Source organism: Jaculus jaculus, chromosome 16 (genome assembly GCF_020740685.1).
Source record: "Jaculus jaculus isolate mJacJac1 chromosome 16, mJacJac1.mat.Y.cur, whole genome shotgun sequence".
Classification (NCBI taxonomy): Eukaryota; Metazoa; Chordata; class Mammalia; order Rodentia; family Dipodidae; genus Jaculus; species Jaculus jaculus.
Genome location: NC_059117.1, coordinates 43,654,909 through 43,671,756, shown reverse-complemented (window position 1 = coordinate 43,671,756; position 16,848 = coordinate 43,654,909). Strand labels below are relative to the sequence as shown.

The 16,848-nt window shown below is 45.1% G+C and overlaps 2 protein-coding genes across 6 annotated transcripts in view; one reads left to right on the top strand and one right to left on the bottom strand.

The window, feature by feature from the left end:
• Mindy4 (MINDY lysine 48 deubiquitinase 4) overlaps positions 1-12,818 on the bottom strand; it is a 117,316-nt gene extending 104,498 nt beyond the window's left edge. Inside the window, exons 1-3 of one of the 5 annotated variants that reach the window (XM_004652762.2) lie at positions 12,702-12,818; positions 6,297-6,416; positions 1,625-1,857 (exon numbers count right to left, since the gene is read on the bottom strand). In XM_004652762.2, the coding sequence (XP_004652819.1) occupies positions 1,625-1,857; positions 6,297-6,416; positions 12,702-12,764 (416 nt within the window). In that variant the 5' untranslated portion in view covers positions 12,765-12,818. The other 4 variants (XM_045136167.1, XM_045136168.1, XM_045136169.1 and 1 more) reach the window with 4 other exon arrangements.
• Positions 12,763-16,848, top strand: part of Inmt (indolethylamine N-methyltransferase) — a 94,271-nt gene continuing 90,185 nt past the window's right edge. The window contains 1 exon segment of the mRNA XM_045135654.1: positions 12,763-12,982. Within this exon segment, the coding sequence (XP_044991589.1) occupies positions 12,763-12,982 (220 nt within the window).

The following is a 16,848-nucleotide window of genomic DNA, read 5'->3' as shown; positions in this document are numbered from 1 at the left end:
TGAATTCTTCCTCAAGATTAAAGCACAGAGGGCTGCAGAGATGGCTTAGCGGTTAAGTGCTTGCCTGTGAAGCCTGAGGACCCTGGTTCAAGGCTCAATTCTCCAGGACCCACGTTAGCCAGATGCACAAGGGGGCACATGCATCTGGAGTTCGGTTTGCAGTGGCTGGAGGCCCTGGCACCCCCAATCTCTCTATATATCTGCCTCTTTCTCTCTCTCTCTCTCTCTGTCGCTCTCAAATAAGTAAAAATAAACAAAAAAAGTTTTTTGTTTTTTTTTAAAAAAAGACTGAAACATAGAAACATGTCTGAATTTCCTGCCTTCAGGCCTGCCCTACAGAGTTTAGCTGCATGAGCCAGTTCCTCAAATGAAATCTTTTTATTTTTATTTTTTAAATTTTTTATTTATTTATTTGAGAGTGACAGACACAGAGAGAAAGACAGATAGAGGGAGAGAGAGAGAATGGGCGCGCCAGGGCTTCCAGCCTCTGCAAACGAACTCCAGACGCATACGCCCCCTTGTGCATCTGGCTAATGTGGGACCTGGGGAACCGAGCCTCGAGCCGGGGTCCTTAGGCTTCACAGGCAAGCGCTTAACCGCTAAGCCATCTCTCCAGCCCGAAATCTTTTTATATATAAAAATATAAATAAGCATATAAACTTACCTGCAGCTACAATGGCTTGACTTACTGGTGTCAACTTCACTGTAAGTGTGAAAGCTATGTGCATTCAGTAGGAACCTACACCAACTTCTGAATTTTGATCTTTTCTGGTGAAGGGTAATAAGGCCTCCTTCTGGATGCTAGGCAGTGGCAGTGAGCTACAGCATCCCATCAGCCACATGGCCACAAGAGGAAACAACTGACCCTTCACAGTGTGCTGCACTGCTGAGCTAGAAGCTTCTGAAGGTTAGGCACATTAAATGTGTTTCCAGAGGTTGTTTTCAATCGTCAATGGGCATATCAGGACATAACCCCATCCTAAGCCAGGGAGCTTCTGTGTATGCTATAGTCCTATCTCCCAAGAGAACACTTACTAATACAGCCTGGTAGATGGTGTTTTCCTCCAGGCATAATATAATGCCATCTTGAAGCAGAGAATGCTCTGGCTCAGTACACATGAAAACTCTGGAGCAGAATGATACAGTGATATCCAGGACTGCGATGATGGTAATGGAGCTACTGATACTTCCTAGTAGAAGGAGGAGGAAGCGGAGCTGTTATTCCAGCTATCAGTCCCTCTTGCCCTCTCCTAAGCTTCAAGTGATCTTGAGAGCTACTAGATTATGTAGGAAGTGGAAGGGAGACTATTATGCAGCTTCCATGAGATTGCCACCCAGGATGGGATAGAACTTTGTAGTGATAACAGTGGTCTCTGAATTACCCATTCTCCTATAAGTAATCCCTAAACCATGCTTTGTAAATAACCTTAATAAATTTATTGGCTCATATATTGAGCTTCAGTAGAACTATCCTTTGGTCCATCATCTGAGCCCTATCTGGGATGAACAGACATACATGTGCGTCTCCCCAGGGGGGAAGAAATCATGCAACGCAGCTGCTGAGCTCTGTGGTTTGTTACAGCACAGACACTGTAGCACAGAGCACACAGGAAGGGACAGATACCTGGCTTTGTCGGCCTCTGACAGTGGCGTTCTCCATCCTGCACCTTCACCTGAAAGATTGTGTGTATTTACCAGCATGGTTTCAGAGCACCTCCAAGTCAGCTTGTTATTTTTCTTTGGAGCTGGGAGTGCAGGGATTGTAGTTTCTTGATTTAAGTTGTCGGTATTTTCAGTGTGATCCAGAAAGTATCTGGTAATGAGTTCAAGGTTTGTTTTTAGAGGATTTTCCTTTGCCTGTCATTGGGAGGGGAAAAAATATCATGAATCGTATGAACAGCTTCAAGGGAAGCATGAAAAAGATGGCTATTCCAATTCTTGGACATAAATTTAACAACTATTTACTCACTCTACATGTTTCCAGAAGACATACCCTGGTGGCCTATTGCATTTGCCAAACACTATTCTGGGACTTACAAGTGAAGACAAAAGACCTGCTCTACAACAACATCCAAGGCATGGGCCAGACAAGTTAATGAACAATTATAATCAATAACAGAGGAAGGTCAAGCAAATGGTTTCTTGGATCTTTTTTACTCTTAGAAATAACTATAAAAAATAGACCCTTTCTAAAAAAATAAAGTCTATAGGAAACTACTACTTATGGATCCATAAACTTTGAGGCCTGAATATTTTCTTAGTAGTTGTTACAGTTTGAATTTCTGGCTCCCACAGATTATGTCTTGGGCTCTTGGTCACAAGTTTGTGTATTTTGGAGGGAGCATTTAGGAGATGGGGTCTGGCTGGCAGATGTAGGGCACTATAGGAGGCCTTTAGTTATCATATGTACCACTGGTTCTAATCCCATTCTTTATTTCTGGCCCATACTAAGTGAACAAGCCAATTCATGCTCATGCCACCATGCATGCCCTGCCATGATGGATTGAAATGCCTGAAACTATAAACCAGAATAAACCTTTCCTCCATTAACTCATTTCTGTCGGGTACTGTGTCACAGTCACAACAAGAGTATTGAACACAGTATACCCCAACTGCCCCAATAAAAAAAGTCAAAGTCTTCAGGCAGTAGGATTTAGAAATAAATGAGAAAGTTATTCGGTAGCCCTAGCTACATTAAATATTCTCTTTGAAGCTTTTTTAAAACTATAGTTTCTCATGATAGACAGGGCCCTTCTGATACTAAACAGCCCTCAAATAATTTGGACAAATATTGGCTATGCAAGCAGTGATTCACAGGCTGGCTTCAGGCACCTGGACATGTATCAGTCCCACCCCAGGAGCCCGGAGCACTCAGCCCTGCTGAGCTGTGGCTGGACAAAGGGCATGTGGTGTTTTTGTAATCAGAGCAGCAGAGTGTCTGACAAAGCCTGGGGCAGAGCAGGCCTTAGCCAAGTCTTTCGCCCACTAGTTCAAAGGCTCTACACCACAGAATTCCCAGGTCAAGGCCAAGTTCAACAGACTTATCAGAAGTTAATATTACAAATGGTTTATTTATTTTTGTGTGAGACCAAAAATCCTTACTAGAACTAAACTAAGCTGACAATGAAGACAGTTGAGAGAAAGATGTCATCTACCTTAAACTTTTCGTCTTTTATTTCAAGAGAAATCTGGAGCCATGGCTTGTCTGAATTATACCTTCAGGTTTTCACAACACTGATCTCACAACAGACATATACACTACTTAGATAGAACTAGAAATCATTTTCTAAGACCTTGAATTTACACAGGTTTTTAATCTATCATATATATATCAGGAAAACCAAGTCACTGGAAATACTAACATTATACTGTAGAGCTTTCTTGGGGTATGTGAGTCTTGAGCTGTGTGAAACATCTAAACTACATGCAATAGATAAAATATATGCACCAATCCCTTGTATCACAGCTAACAACCACGGCTTGAAGCAAATAATCAGGTTATTTATCCTGAACCAGTGAAAATATACTAATTTTCTTAACATAGCAGTCATTTTATAGAGATAACAGTATGCTGAGAAAATGAAAATTCAGTGAATGTCAAGGTAATTCTGGGAAGTGAGGTAAAGGTGATGTAGCAGCCAGCCTCAGTCACGGAGATGAACTTCCAGGCCAGGCACAGTTATGGAGGAAGGGGTATCAGATAAAGAAAGTTCCACAATGGAAGAAGAAGCTGGCCCACTTCACAGGTCCATGCCGAGAGAAGAGCAAAGGCCACCACCAGCAAGCAGCACGATTCAGGAGCCCAGGCAAAACTCCAGCACTTTGCATACCTTACACTGGAATTCAGATCCGCCCAGTGACACCTCCTCCAGCCAAGGGTCTGGAGATCTAAATTACAAGCTTTGATAAACTCCTGAATCAATTGGGGGACATCTATTTAAATTTCCACAGGTGATTTTACCTAAAATCATAATGCATCAGAATTGTTCTTCACATTTTCCAGGTAAAGGCCTCACTCCCTGTGAAGACTCTTCCTGAGTAGAGCCCATTCTCCTGCCTCAGAATCCAGTAACTGGAGGTAGAGAGCATCTGTTGTCAGGCCAGCAGGGTCCCTCTTCCAGGACTGAATGCATGAGCACATGCAGGAGACAAGGTGGCAGGGGACGCCTCAGGCCTACAGAATGAGGTCCCTTGCAATGCCCTTCACCCGGCTGCCCCAGCTGCTCCTCCTTGGAGGAAGAGCACAGGACTGCTCCAGGTTGAAGGCCACAGGTGAGGTTTTCAGATAAACTATACCCTTCACTTAGCATATGGAAGCCTAGCCCAAAGCTCTCTCTGGCCTACATACATAATGGAGAGTTCTCAAGTGGTTTGGTGGTTCCTCTAGGTATCTCAGAAATAGCCTTGGTCTCATTTCTATACCCACTCAATCTGTCATGATTTCATTTAAAAAAGGTTACAATTAAAAACTGAGCGTGGGCTGGAGAGATGGCTTAATGGTTAAGGCACTTGCCTGCGAAGCTTAAGGATCTAAGTTCAATTTTCCAGGTCCCACATAAGTCAGATGCACAAGGTAGCACATGCATCTGGAGTTCATTTGCAGTGGCTAGAGGCCATGGCGCACCCATTCTCTCTCTCTCTCTCTTTCTCTCTCTCCCCCTCCCTCCCTCCCTCTCTCTCTCTAACAAGTAAATAAAAATAAAATAACATTTTTTTTTAAACTAAATATGACCACCACTCTCAAGATAGGATTGGGAATTGGAATCCCCAGGCCAGTGGTGAGCATAGTGATGCACACCTGTAATTGCAATACTCGGGAGGCTGAGACAGGAGGATCACCACAGGTTCAAGGTCAGCCTGGCCTACAATGTAAGAGCCTATCTCAAGAGAAAAAAAAAAAAAAAAAAGAATCCCTAGCCTATGAGATTAAGGACAGCCACTTTTCTCTGGCTCTATTATCTCAGGAGTTTCAGAGCAGCTTCCCTGAACCTGAGAGGCTGGCCCAGAGGACCAGGAAGACAGGATTTCTCACTTCACTCCCAGTGTGGCTTCCCTCCTGCCTCATATACTGGATTTCTAAGTGAGATGCCATTTTATTGCTTTGAGGTTTTTGCTATTGTTGTTTTGGTTTTGGTTTTTCAAGATAGGATCCAGCTGGCCTAGAATTCACTATGTAGCCTCAGGCTTTGCCTTGCTTTTTAAATTATGACAAGTTCAGGGTTGGAGAGATTGCTTAGTGGTTAAGGCATCTGCCTGTAAAGCCAGAAGATCCCAGCTCAATTCTCTAGGACCCATGTAAGCCAGATGCACAAGGTGGTGCATAAATCTGGAGTTCATTTGCAGCAGCTAGAGGCTCTGGAGCACCCATGTCTCCCTCTCTCTCTCTCTCTTACTCTCTCTCAAATAAATATATAAAATATATTAAATTTAAATTATGACAAATTCAGAACTACACAATCAATCCTCAGTTTCTTTCTGACTCATATATTAGGCCCAACTACAAGACAACATGTGCTGGGGAGGGTTCCATCTTCCTAACAGACATATCAACAAAGTTGGGATTACACCTTCTTACAATCCCATGTGTGTTCATATATGTGCCCCCCCACACACACACTATATCATCAGAGTATACTTAAGCATGAGGACACAAGCGTGAAAAAGAAAGTCACTGGCCTTCTGCTGAATCTAAAACCATAGGGAAGACAGATGCTGATGGTATAATAACAGAACTTCTGTGTGTAGACACAGAAGTCTACAGTGTGCTGTGAAGGCCTGGGGCTCTGGGGATGGAGGGAGCTCCTCCCGCTCAACGCCAGCACCCCAGGGTGTGCTAGACTCATCTCTGCCTCTGCTAAATTATATGTCACAGGAGATTTAACACTAAGGTTTGACCAAACCAAAGGAAAATCTTACCAAGGCAGAGGATAGGAAATTTTAGTATAACTACACACTACATTCTTAAATATAGTCTTTATAAAAATAGTGTCTGTGGGATGATGGGAGCATAGGGAACAACTGTCCAAGACTGAACACAGCCCCAGGACCGGGTGCAGAGCAGGAAGCAGCTTCACCACATTTGTGCCACATCAGCCAATGAATGGGTCAGGCTGGCAAAGTGAACCCAGCTCATGCTAAGGTTCGTGAGCACTCAGCCTCATCTGTTGTGCCACATCGCAGGTGAGGCCAAGCAGACATACCCCAGCCTCCTGCCACCACCACCAGAGTCCTGAGTGCTGTGGTGCCACCAGACATGGTCACTCAGATCTCCACACCACACCTCAAATGGCATGCACCTTGTTCTCCCTGTAGAGCAAATCGAGATGCAAAACCTTGCGGAGATCACTTCTGCTGTTGATGCTGAGATCACAGCGGGGGCGTTCCTGGTCCATGGTCACACATGTCTTCTTTAAGCCCTGAGGGAAGAAGTCTGAATCATTGTTTGCCCTTTGAGATCAAAACCTTTATTTCTCTGACGCAGTATAACAGAGACTGCTGGTATTCATTAGGGTCAGTCTCATGAAGTTGTCCTTACACAGACATACGAGGCCAAAATATGACTTGAGAAATTATTTTCATGTGACCTTTGCACTGGACATGACTCTCATGTAATCTGATGCTTACAATAGCCCTGGAGGTCAGCTAAGGCTGGGGTTGTCCATACATTTTATAGGTAAGAGTGAAATTCAGGTAACCTGCTTGTTCAAGACCAGCTCAAAGGCCCTCTGCCCAAGACTTGAGGCCATGAAATAGGAGCCTTCAAAAATAAACAAAAGAAAAAATATATAATCGAAAGGCCAACATTCATTCCATTCCTTTCTCAAATAGGGAAACCAGGAGACAGGGTTGATGTGCTCAGGGCAGCAGAGTCAATCACATATCCAGGCCTCTGCTGTCACCCACTCCAAAGGTTATGACAACAGTAAACAGGGGAAGCATTGTCTCTCCACCCACTCCCTGGAGCCCAGCATTTCATTGAAAGGCCACCACAACTACTACCACCTCCCCAATGGCCTCTGAATATAAGGAGACACCTCACCCACCCTCGCTTGATGGATCCCAGATCCCCAGGCCTTGACTTCTCTCCTCAGCCTTTGTGTTCAGAACCTTGTAGTGGCTCCAACTGTTGGGAAAATAATGTCAAACCTGCGAGGTGTTCACATGGCCTCAAACCAGAGAGTGGAGGAGGACTCATGGAAGGACACCGACTTATGTGTTGGAAAAAAAGTGGCTGGGTACATCAGGGAGAGTTATCTGGAAGAAGAGTTGGGCTCAAAAGCATTCCATTCCATCTATGCTTAACTGACCACAGCTTACCCACCAACCAATGTGACAGGGAACATTCTATAATGAGGATCCTGCTCTGATGGATGTCTCTCTACGCTTGTCATTAGTTCCAATCACCAAGTCTCAATGCATCTAACACACTCACACATCCAGCTGGAGAACACACCAGCATCTGAATACCAATGGTGTAGGATACAGGTAACCCCAGGTCCTCAGCCCCACCTAGCCTACTTTCACTCAGCAAACATCTGTCTTCTACCAACTATGTGCCAGGCTCTCTTTGGGCATGAAGATACATAAGGACTGAGCTCAACATTCTGCTGCAGAAGTGGACCACAATGGATGAAAAGCATTGTCCGTTGCTAAGATGTGCACTATACAATAGCACAGGGCAAGTTTATGAAGACAAGAGCATTGGTCTAGATAGATAACTACTATCGAGTACCAGGTATCATGCTTGTCTTCTGCCTTCCGCACCTGTGAATCAAAGGGAATGGAATACTAGACCACTAGCTCAGTGCTGGAGGCAGAGAGGTGAGCAGGTGTGCTAGTTTGAATGTATATCCCCCATAGACTGAGATGGTTTTGTTTTTTGAGGTAGGGTGTCACTCTAGCCCAGGCTGACGTGGAATTCACTATGGAGTCTCAGGGTGGCCTCAAACTCATGACATCCTCCTACCTCTGCCTCCCGAGTGCTGGGATTAAAGGCATGCGCCACCACGCCCAGCTCAGATGTTTTTTATCAAAGCTTTAACTTGGGTCTCCAGATGCCTGGCTGGAGGAGATATCACTAGGGGTGGATTCTGGGTGTCCAGTCCAAAGGTGTGTTAGGTAGTGGATCTGAATTCCAGCCCAAAAGTAAGAGAGCTGTTTGAGCTCTGGGGTTCCTGCTTGCTACAGGTGTGCACTTGCTGCTTTTGGTGTTTGCTGGCTGGAAGTATGGAAGCAGCTGCTTCCACCATGGATGGAACTTCCCCTGGATCTGTAAGCTTTAAATAAATCCCTTCCCCCCATGAACTGTGTCTGGTGTGGAATTTCATCCCAGCAACATGAAACTGTCTACAACAGCAGGTTAAACTCCTACCCTCAGAAAGCATCCGACCTATAGAGAAGACAAGTCTAGTGTGCTATGGAAAAGATTGATAATGATGACGACAAAGAACAAGAAAGGGAGGGAGGGAGGGAGGGAAGAAGGGAGATATAGACGATAGGGAAAGGTAGGTGGTAGAGCTAGGAAAGGATGTGGGGAAAAGTTGTTATCCTATTTATTTAATTTATTAATTTACTTGAAACTGATGGAGAGAGAGAGAAAGAGGCAGATAGAGAGAGAAAACGGGCATGCCAGGGCCTCTGGCCACTGTAAACAAACTCAAGACACATGCGCCCCTTGTGCATCTGGCTAACGTGGGTCCTGGAGAACCAAGCCTCAAACCGGGGTCCTTAGGCTTCACAGGCAAGCGCTTAACCACTAAGCCATCTCTCCAACCCAGTTATTCTATTTTTAAAACATGGTCAGAGAGGCTTCCCTGTGATAATGAAATGAAACCATGAGGTGTGGCATGGTCATACAGCAACTGACAGGAAAATAAGCTGGACGAGAGATAACCAGTGGATCCATAACCTAAAGCATCATGAGGTGAGTGGCTAAGGAGTTTAAAGTGATGCTGTCAACATGAAGGTGTCGCTGGTCAATCCTATTCAGCTCTGTAGTCCAGGCCTAGAGGAAGCTGAGTTGAATTTTATCCTGATCAGGGGAGTGTGGTGAAGGGAAAGATAAAATTATGAAGTGAGGGGAATGTGAGAAGCTAAGTTAGTCACAGGTAGTCAGGACAGCACTTAAGAAAGGGATCTTACGATCTTATATCACACCCTTACCACACCTATGCCCCACCTATCTCAGCTCACCCTACCTGCTTTAGCTGCAGGATTCAAAGTTTGCCCATCTCACCCAATCAGATTATTCTTGAGCATGTGCCCTGCCCAGGGATTCCTCCTCTGAGCCAAGGCCAATTGGCTTGGATACCTGGTGCCAGTGTATCCAGGTGTGTCAAGCCCAACTCATCTTCTCTTGAGCAGCTGCAGCAACACTTATGGGTCTCTGTGACATAGGGTTATCTTTCCCTTTTCATATTTTCTTTATCTAAGATCCTTGTTCTTTAACACGGGCTCCTGAACCACATGGGGTATTTTCCTTACCCCCACCACCAGACTTGACCTTCCCTTCCTCTGCTCTTTCACTTCCCCACATCCCTGTGATATCTGAATAAAATGTGCTGATTTACATTCATTTTCTTTAGTCTGGAATTGCTAATTCTTTGGTTAATTTGCAGATATGAACTCAGTGCTTGGGATTCCAGGAAGAACCCCAGAGCCCCAAATTTATCTGTTTCAAGGAAGAAATGGGAAAGGGTTCCAGTAAGGCTGGGGTTGTGAAAAGGTGGTAGGACCCTGGACTGTGGCTATGGAACAGTTTGTTTATTTGGGGCTGATGAGTTCAGAGACATCCATGTGGCTGGAAAGATAGAGGGGGAGAGGGAAGCCAGGAGGAGAGAGAGGTTCGAGAGGTAGCAGGTTCATGGACAGCCTTGTGGTCCAATGAAATGTGGGATGCTGGGAGAGGGTTCAGGGCAGGGAGGCGACAGTCTGACATGCTCAACCTGGGTGAGTTTGTTGGCCTCCTGGTCTCACAGCACTCTAACATAAAAGGAGATGTTGTAAGCATAGCTATATTTCAAAATGGATATAAAGTTCTGAGAAAATGAACAGGCACCTAGAAGGTGCTTAGTACCAGGGTACAAATTCTCATGGTTACCACTACGAGGCATCTGACAGAGCAAAGCCATGAGGGGATCACAGTGAGGCTGGAACGCTGGGGTTCCTCACCAATGCAACAACATATGCCAATGCACCAATAAGTTGGGAGTGTCTCCAGATTCCTATGAATTCAAAGAATGAAATCCACAGACCAGAGAATGAGGTTCAGAAAGATTTTATTATAGCTTAGAGCTTTAAGGAAGAAGTGCTTTAAGAGAAGAGGGAAACTTAGGAGAAGGGAGGAAGATATATAGCTCTTGCCTAGGAAGGCAAGATGGGGCTTGGGAAGCCCTGAACTTAAGAGAAGAAAGCCAGGCAGAGCTCTTGCCCAAGGAGGTAAGAGAGAGTTTGAGAAGCCCACCTCAAGACGCAGGTTGGGAATTTTTATGTGAGCCCCACAACCGGGCAGCTGGCTTAGCCGGTTAGTCCTGACACCAGGTGTCTGGGTTCAGGATTTCTGGAAAAGGATAATCTTCCCAGAAATAATTCTCCAGGAAGGGTTTTCCTGGAAAGGAGTGAAAGGACTAAGTGGGCAGAGATAAGGAAGACCAGGCTCTTCTAGTTTCTGACCTGATAAAGTATATGTAATGGCCTAAATTTTCTCTTACAGGCCCAAGGACAATTTCCACATTCAGCCAAGAGAAAGCTATTCACTTTGGGGTTCTGTCATGCCTAAGCTGTCTAGCCAGTTTCTACTACAGCAGGTTCTCCTGTCTCCTCCCCACAACAGAAGCAATGAGAACAGCAGCTGCACCACAGTGTGGTGATGAGCACCTGTAATTCCAGCACCCAGGAGGCAGAGGCAAGAAGATCATGAGTTCAAGGCCAGCCTGGCTACCTACAGAGTTCAAAGAGAACATGAGTTATGGGAACATGACCCTGACTTACATCTGCCCTCCCCACCGAAAAAACACTCACCCTATGCTATAGTCCTGACTCTGTAACCTTGAGTGATGGGGACAATTCCTTTATACTCTCAGAAGAAGAAAAAAATATCATGGGAGGAAGGGAGGATGATGCAGATAGAGGATTTCCAAAGCTGCCCAGTTGGAACATCAGCTCTGTGACAGGCAAATGTGAGAGTTGTAGTGTAGCCTAAGCAGCAAAAAGTCTAGAGAAATCCAGGACCAGTCCTACTGGAGAGATCAGAGAAGAGCAGGGTCTGAGTAGATCAGAGGAAACATGAAGAAAACGCCAGAAGGAAGAGATGGGAGGTAAACTGAATCCAAGCTGTAGGGTATTCAGTATGTCAGCAAGGACCTTGGATTTCACTTACACTCAAGAAGAAGGTCTTCTCTGGGCCTTTGCTTGGTCCAAGACTTAAAAAAAAAAACTATAACAGGGGTCAGCCTCCCAGGTTATATAACTGACATCCAACATGCACACAGGACTTGGTGATAGGTCAGTGCAGAAGCAATTTAATTAAATTTTTTAAAATTAAATTTTAAAAAATAAAAATAAATAATACATGTTGTTAATAAAAAATAATAAATAAATTGTAGTGCTGAAGAGGTGGTTTAGTAGTTAAGGTGCAAAAACTAACAACCAGATTTTGATTGCACTGTACCCATGTGAAACCAGATGCACAAAGTGGCACATGCATCTGGAGTTCATTTGCAGCTGCTAGAGGCCCTGGTGTGTCCATTCTCTCCCCCCCCCCCCATAGATTTAAAAAAAAAAGATTTTTAAAAAGTAAATAAATTAGAACAGGCTCACAAAAACATTATCAAAAATGTTTATCAAAATGTTATCAAAAAAAAAGCAAATGCACATCACAGATGGGAAACAGATAGGTAAATATCTTTGTGCACATAATATCTATGTGTCAATGCTTGGGAGCTGCCTGTATATTATTAGCCCTGACTGTATATCTGCTCTATACCTGTTTTAGAGATAAAAAGATTGAGGTAGTAAGTGCTCAAGTTCAAATTGCAAGCTAGTAGCAAATATTTGAACCCTCCCCCATCTATCTTCAAAGTCTTCCCGCTTTTTTTTTTGCACCATTCAAACGTGTGTGTGTGTGTGTGTGTGTGTGTGTGTGTGTGTTTCTTTCCATCTCGAGCAAATGCCCCTCAGCCAAGCTGAGTAAGACACATCACATGCTCCTCTGACACTTCATGCCCATGACAACCAGTGAGCTCCTTCCGGCCACAAATCCGCATTGGGAGGCAAAGTCCTCCTCAACTTGTAAACAGTTTGAAAATTCTCCTGAGACAAGACAATAGGAGTGCTTACAGAATTCTCCTACAAAAATGCATGCAACAAATTCCCACTCTGGGTTAAAGTGACTAAAAGGCTTAACTGTCCCCGCAGCTGGGAGAACTCGACTCTGCCCTCGAGGCTCCTGCCCACCAGCCGCTGCCCACCGCCCCCGACAGCAGAGGAAGGCAGCAGCCACAGGGCCCGGCCGGGCTTGCGGAAGTGCCCCGTGGTCACGACAGAAAGGGCTCCTGGGAAATGTAGTTCTCCCGTCCCAGCAAGCGGTGCTGGGAGCGCAATCTCTGAACCAGGCAGCAGGCAAGGACTGCTCCCTCCCGGCAGTGCAAAGATGTTCCCAACATCGGAGCGGACCCCTGGGCTTCGGAGAGGCCAGCTGTTACCTTTCTGCTGAGGAACTCCCTGACCAGGGAGGCGGCCACCTCCTCCACGAACACGCTGTCCATGCTGCCGGCGCAGCCACGACGCCGCGCGGCCGCCCGCTCCCCAGCACCTGAGTCCGTTGGGCCCAGTATGGCGGCGTTGCCGTGGCAACGGTGCCAGCAGCGCCAGGGAGAACTCCTCCCCTTCCCCGGGAGCCAGCCGGCTGGGAGGGCGGGAGGACGGGGAGGAGCATCCTCCAAGCTGCAGTCCGCCTCGCCTCGCAGCGGAGGCCCAGGGCCCAGTGAGTGCAGCTCGGGCCATGGGTTGTGGCGTCCAGGACTGACTCTGGACCTCTTCTTGTGGTGGTCGAGGACAAATCACTGCTGCAATCAGAGACTCAATTTTTCTAGAAAAAACGAGAAGCACGCCTGCCTGCTGATTCCCGGAGGGACAAGTCTACAGGAAAGCGGCCCTGACAGGTCTGCCCACAGAGCTGCAGCTGACTCCCAGGCTCACCAACACAGGCCTTATTGGCCTGGACTTTGTGGAACAGGGAGTCCAGAGTTAAAAGGACAAACCCTCCTCCCCATTTCACCTGCTTTCCTAAAAGGCTGATGTCCATTGAGCACCAAGAGCTTTACACATAGTACCACATCTTTAATTCTGGCAAAAAATGAAACAGCAAGCCGGGCGTGGTGGCGCACGCCTTTAATCCCAGCACTCGGGAGGCAGAGGTAGGAGGATCGCCGAGAGTTTGAGGCCAACCCCCAGACTACATAGTGAATTCCAGGTCAGCCTGTGCCAGAGTGAGTCCCTACCTCGACAAACCAAAAAAAAAAAAAAAAAAAAGAAACAGCAGCTTCATTCTTCAAACAAGTCATTGACGCCTAGAAAGGTGACGGTCTAACTGAAGCCACACCACCAGGACCTCGAAAAACAAGAGGCAAGGCAAGTCTGAGTCTTTGGTGCCATCTTCCCCATACCCAGACATTTGGGTCCTACATTCTGAATCTTTGTTACCTCTGCACTTCCATCAATATTGTGTTAATTTGCCAGGGTTGCCATACTAAGATACAAAACTGTGTGTGGCTTAAACAATAATGTTATTAATGTACCATCTTGCAACCTAGAAATCCAAGGTCAAGGTATCACCAGGATTATTTCTTGAAGCCTTGGCTCCATCTACTTTCTGTCTTTACAAACACTTCCCTATAAATGTGTTTGTGTCCTGATCAACTCATAAGAATGCTAGTCATAAGGCCTACCATAATGCTTCATTTTAACTTTACCTTTAAAAGATCCTATCTCCAAATACTGTCACATTCTGGGATACAAGGCATTGTATGAACTACAGCCTCTCAGATCACCTAGCGTATTATTTGTGTAGTATTTTCTCTAACCCAACACATATATTTTCTTTTTTTTTTTTAATTTTATTTATTTATTTGAGAGCGACAGACACAGAGAGAAAGACAGATAGAGGGAGAGAGAGAGAATGGGCGCGCCAGGGCCTCCAGCCTCTGCAAACGAACTCCAGATGCGTGCGCCCCTTGTGCATCTGGCTAACGTGGGACCTGGGGAACCGAGCCTCGAACCGGGGTCCTTAGGCTTCACAGGCAAGCGCTTAACCGCTAAGCCATCTCTCCAGCCCCACATATATTTTCTTATAAGTGTTCCCAAGCAGTACTATCCACAAAATCTTATATTTGAGGTGCTTATTACATTTCTAATGCACATTTAAATAAATAAAAACTAGAAAAATATGCATTTTTCTAAGATCATCTCACAGCCAGTGGCACACAAACCTCACTTGGAGGAGCACTGTACCACACTGCAGTGTCCTAAGGACACCATTGTGTCCTGGCAGGTTGCAGTATCATCTCCAGGTGTCCTTGCCCTCTAATCCACCAAAGTTCTCCAAAGAGCATGCTTGAGTTCTCAGGGTCTCAACACCTTGCCTTTGGGTATCATGGGAACAGCAAGCCATGGTAGACAGGCAACATGATCCTTGCCCAGGGTCCTGCTGTTCCAAGTGTAAATACACACAATAGATGTGTCATAAGGAAAGAATCATACAAGACAGACATGTGCTCCGGTGAAAGATTGCATATTAAAGGTGACAGGTGTTATGTAAAAAGTCAAAGAAAGTGTCTGGAGAGATGACTTAGCGGTTAAGGCAGTTGCCTGTGAAGCCTAAGGACCCAGGTTCAATTTCCCAGAACCCATGTAAGCCAGATGGACATGGTGGCATATGCATCTGGAGTTCGTTTGCAGTGGCTAGAGGCCCTAGTATGCCCATTTTCTCCCTCTCTCTCTCCCTCTCTCTCTCTCTCTTTCTCTCTCTGTCTCCCTCCCTCCCTCCCTCTCTCCTCTGTCTCTAATAAATAAATGAAAATAAAAAATAAAAAAGTCAAGGAAAAAACATTCCCTTCTGTGGAGATCAAGATCAAGGTCCGATTGGGGCGAGAAAAAAACTCATTCATTCAACCATTTTGTCATTTTTATTTATAGTTATTTATATATATATATATGTGTGTGTGTGTGTGTGTGTGTGTGTGTATATATATATATATATATATATATATATATATATATATACACACATATATATATATATATATATACACACACATATATATATATGTATGTAGAGAGAGAGAGAGAGAGAGAGAGGGAGGGAGGGTGGGTGGGTGGGAGACCCTTGTTATGGGTCATGTGTTTGGGCAGTTCAGGTTTAATGCTGTAAAATATATGCTTTCCTGGAAGAAGAAGAAGAGCTGGAAAGATTGAGATGGAGAGATAGAGAAAAGCAAATAAAAACTTGCATTGAGCAATACTTTTTTTACTGTCATGGGTTTAAAGGACATTAAAAGACAGAAATACAGGAGGGCTATTGATGGGTAGTGATTACATTTTTTTCAAAGTTCAGATTAAATCATTTAGTATATTTCAGCAGAAACAAGTGAAAAGAGCATGTGAGCTGTGGGGAGAGCTGGATGAAGAGCAGTCCAAGCAGAGGAAACAGCCAATGGGAAGAGCGTGAGAAGGATGGAGCCTGCGTGCTTATAGCATACCAAGGCGGGGGGGAAGGAAGAAAATCAACAAATTGGATGTAACAGCCCTGGCAGGAGTGAAGATATTATGAAGAGAGACAGTGGTGCCCCTCCCTTTGACTATCAGACTGCTGAGACAATGGACCCCACAGAATTGGAATTTCCTCAGGAGCTTCATGCTGAGGAAGGAAAAGACTGAAACCTGGCACCATGGAAGAGACTTCACACAGTGTTGACAACTGGTCAGAGCTCCTTGCAGAAGAGACTGGAGCTTGGACAATGATGAGTCAATGACAGGCAGGACCACACCTTGACTGGACTGATTAGTTATGTATATATCCTGTCCCACAAACCTAAACTTCATGTGAAGACTTTGAAGATGGAGTTGGGGGTGGGTAGTCCCTGGGCCTCTTTATTTGGTCCTCCTCCTAATGTGGCCACTTTGAATAAATCTCCTTTCTCTGCTTTTCACTATACATGTTGCTTTTAATTGGACTGTTGAGGCCAGGTAGCTGAGCCTAGCTTGTTTAGGATAGCCAGGTCCCAAACACAGACCCTAAGAACTCCAATGTTAGGGAAAACCAAGAAGAAAAAAAAAATTAGAGAAGACTTAGCTAAATAGAAGAAACAGGTTTTATTCAGGGAAAACCAAAGAATGACTCTAACCAGGCATGAGAGCCATTTACCTTACAGACTAAGTGATACTTATGGGGCAGTAGGGTCACTGGAATTCTTTGGTTGTGTAACAGTCCATCTTACCTCAGGGCATAGGCCACTTCAGGGCAGTGGTAATTGAACAGGTGGTCTGGGTCATTCCAGGAAAGTGATAATTGGGAGGAGTTGGTCTGAGTCACTCTTGGGAAACAGAGTTGTACTGAAATGGCAGTCAGAGTCCAAAAATAAAGAAATTTTGATTCTAACATTCCCAGCTCTGTCATTATATAGAAAGCCATGGTGGGCTGGAGAGATGGCTTAATGGTTAAGGTGCTTGCCTGAAAAGTCAAAGGATCCAGGTTCAGTTCCTCAGGACCTACATAAGCCAGATGCACAAAGTAGCATATGCATCTGGAATTCATTTGCAGTGGCTAAAGGCCCTAATGTGCCCCCACCCCTC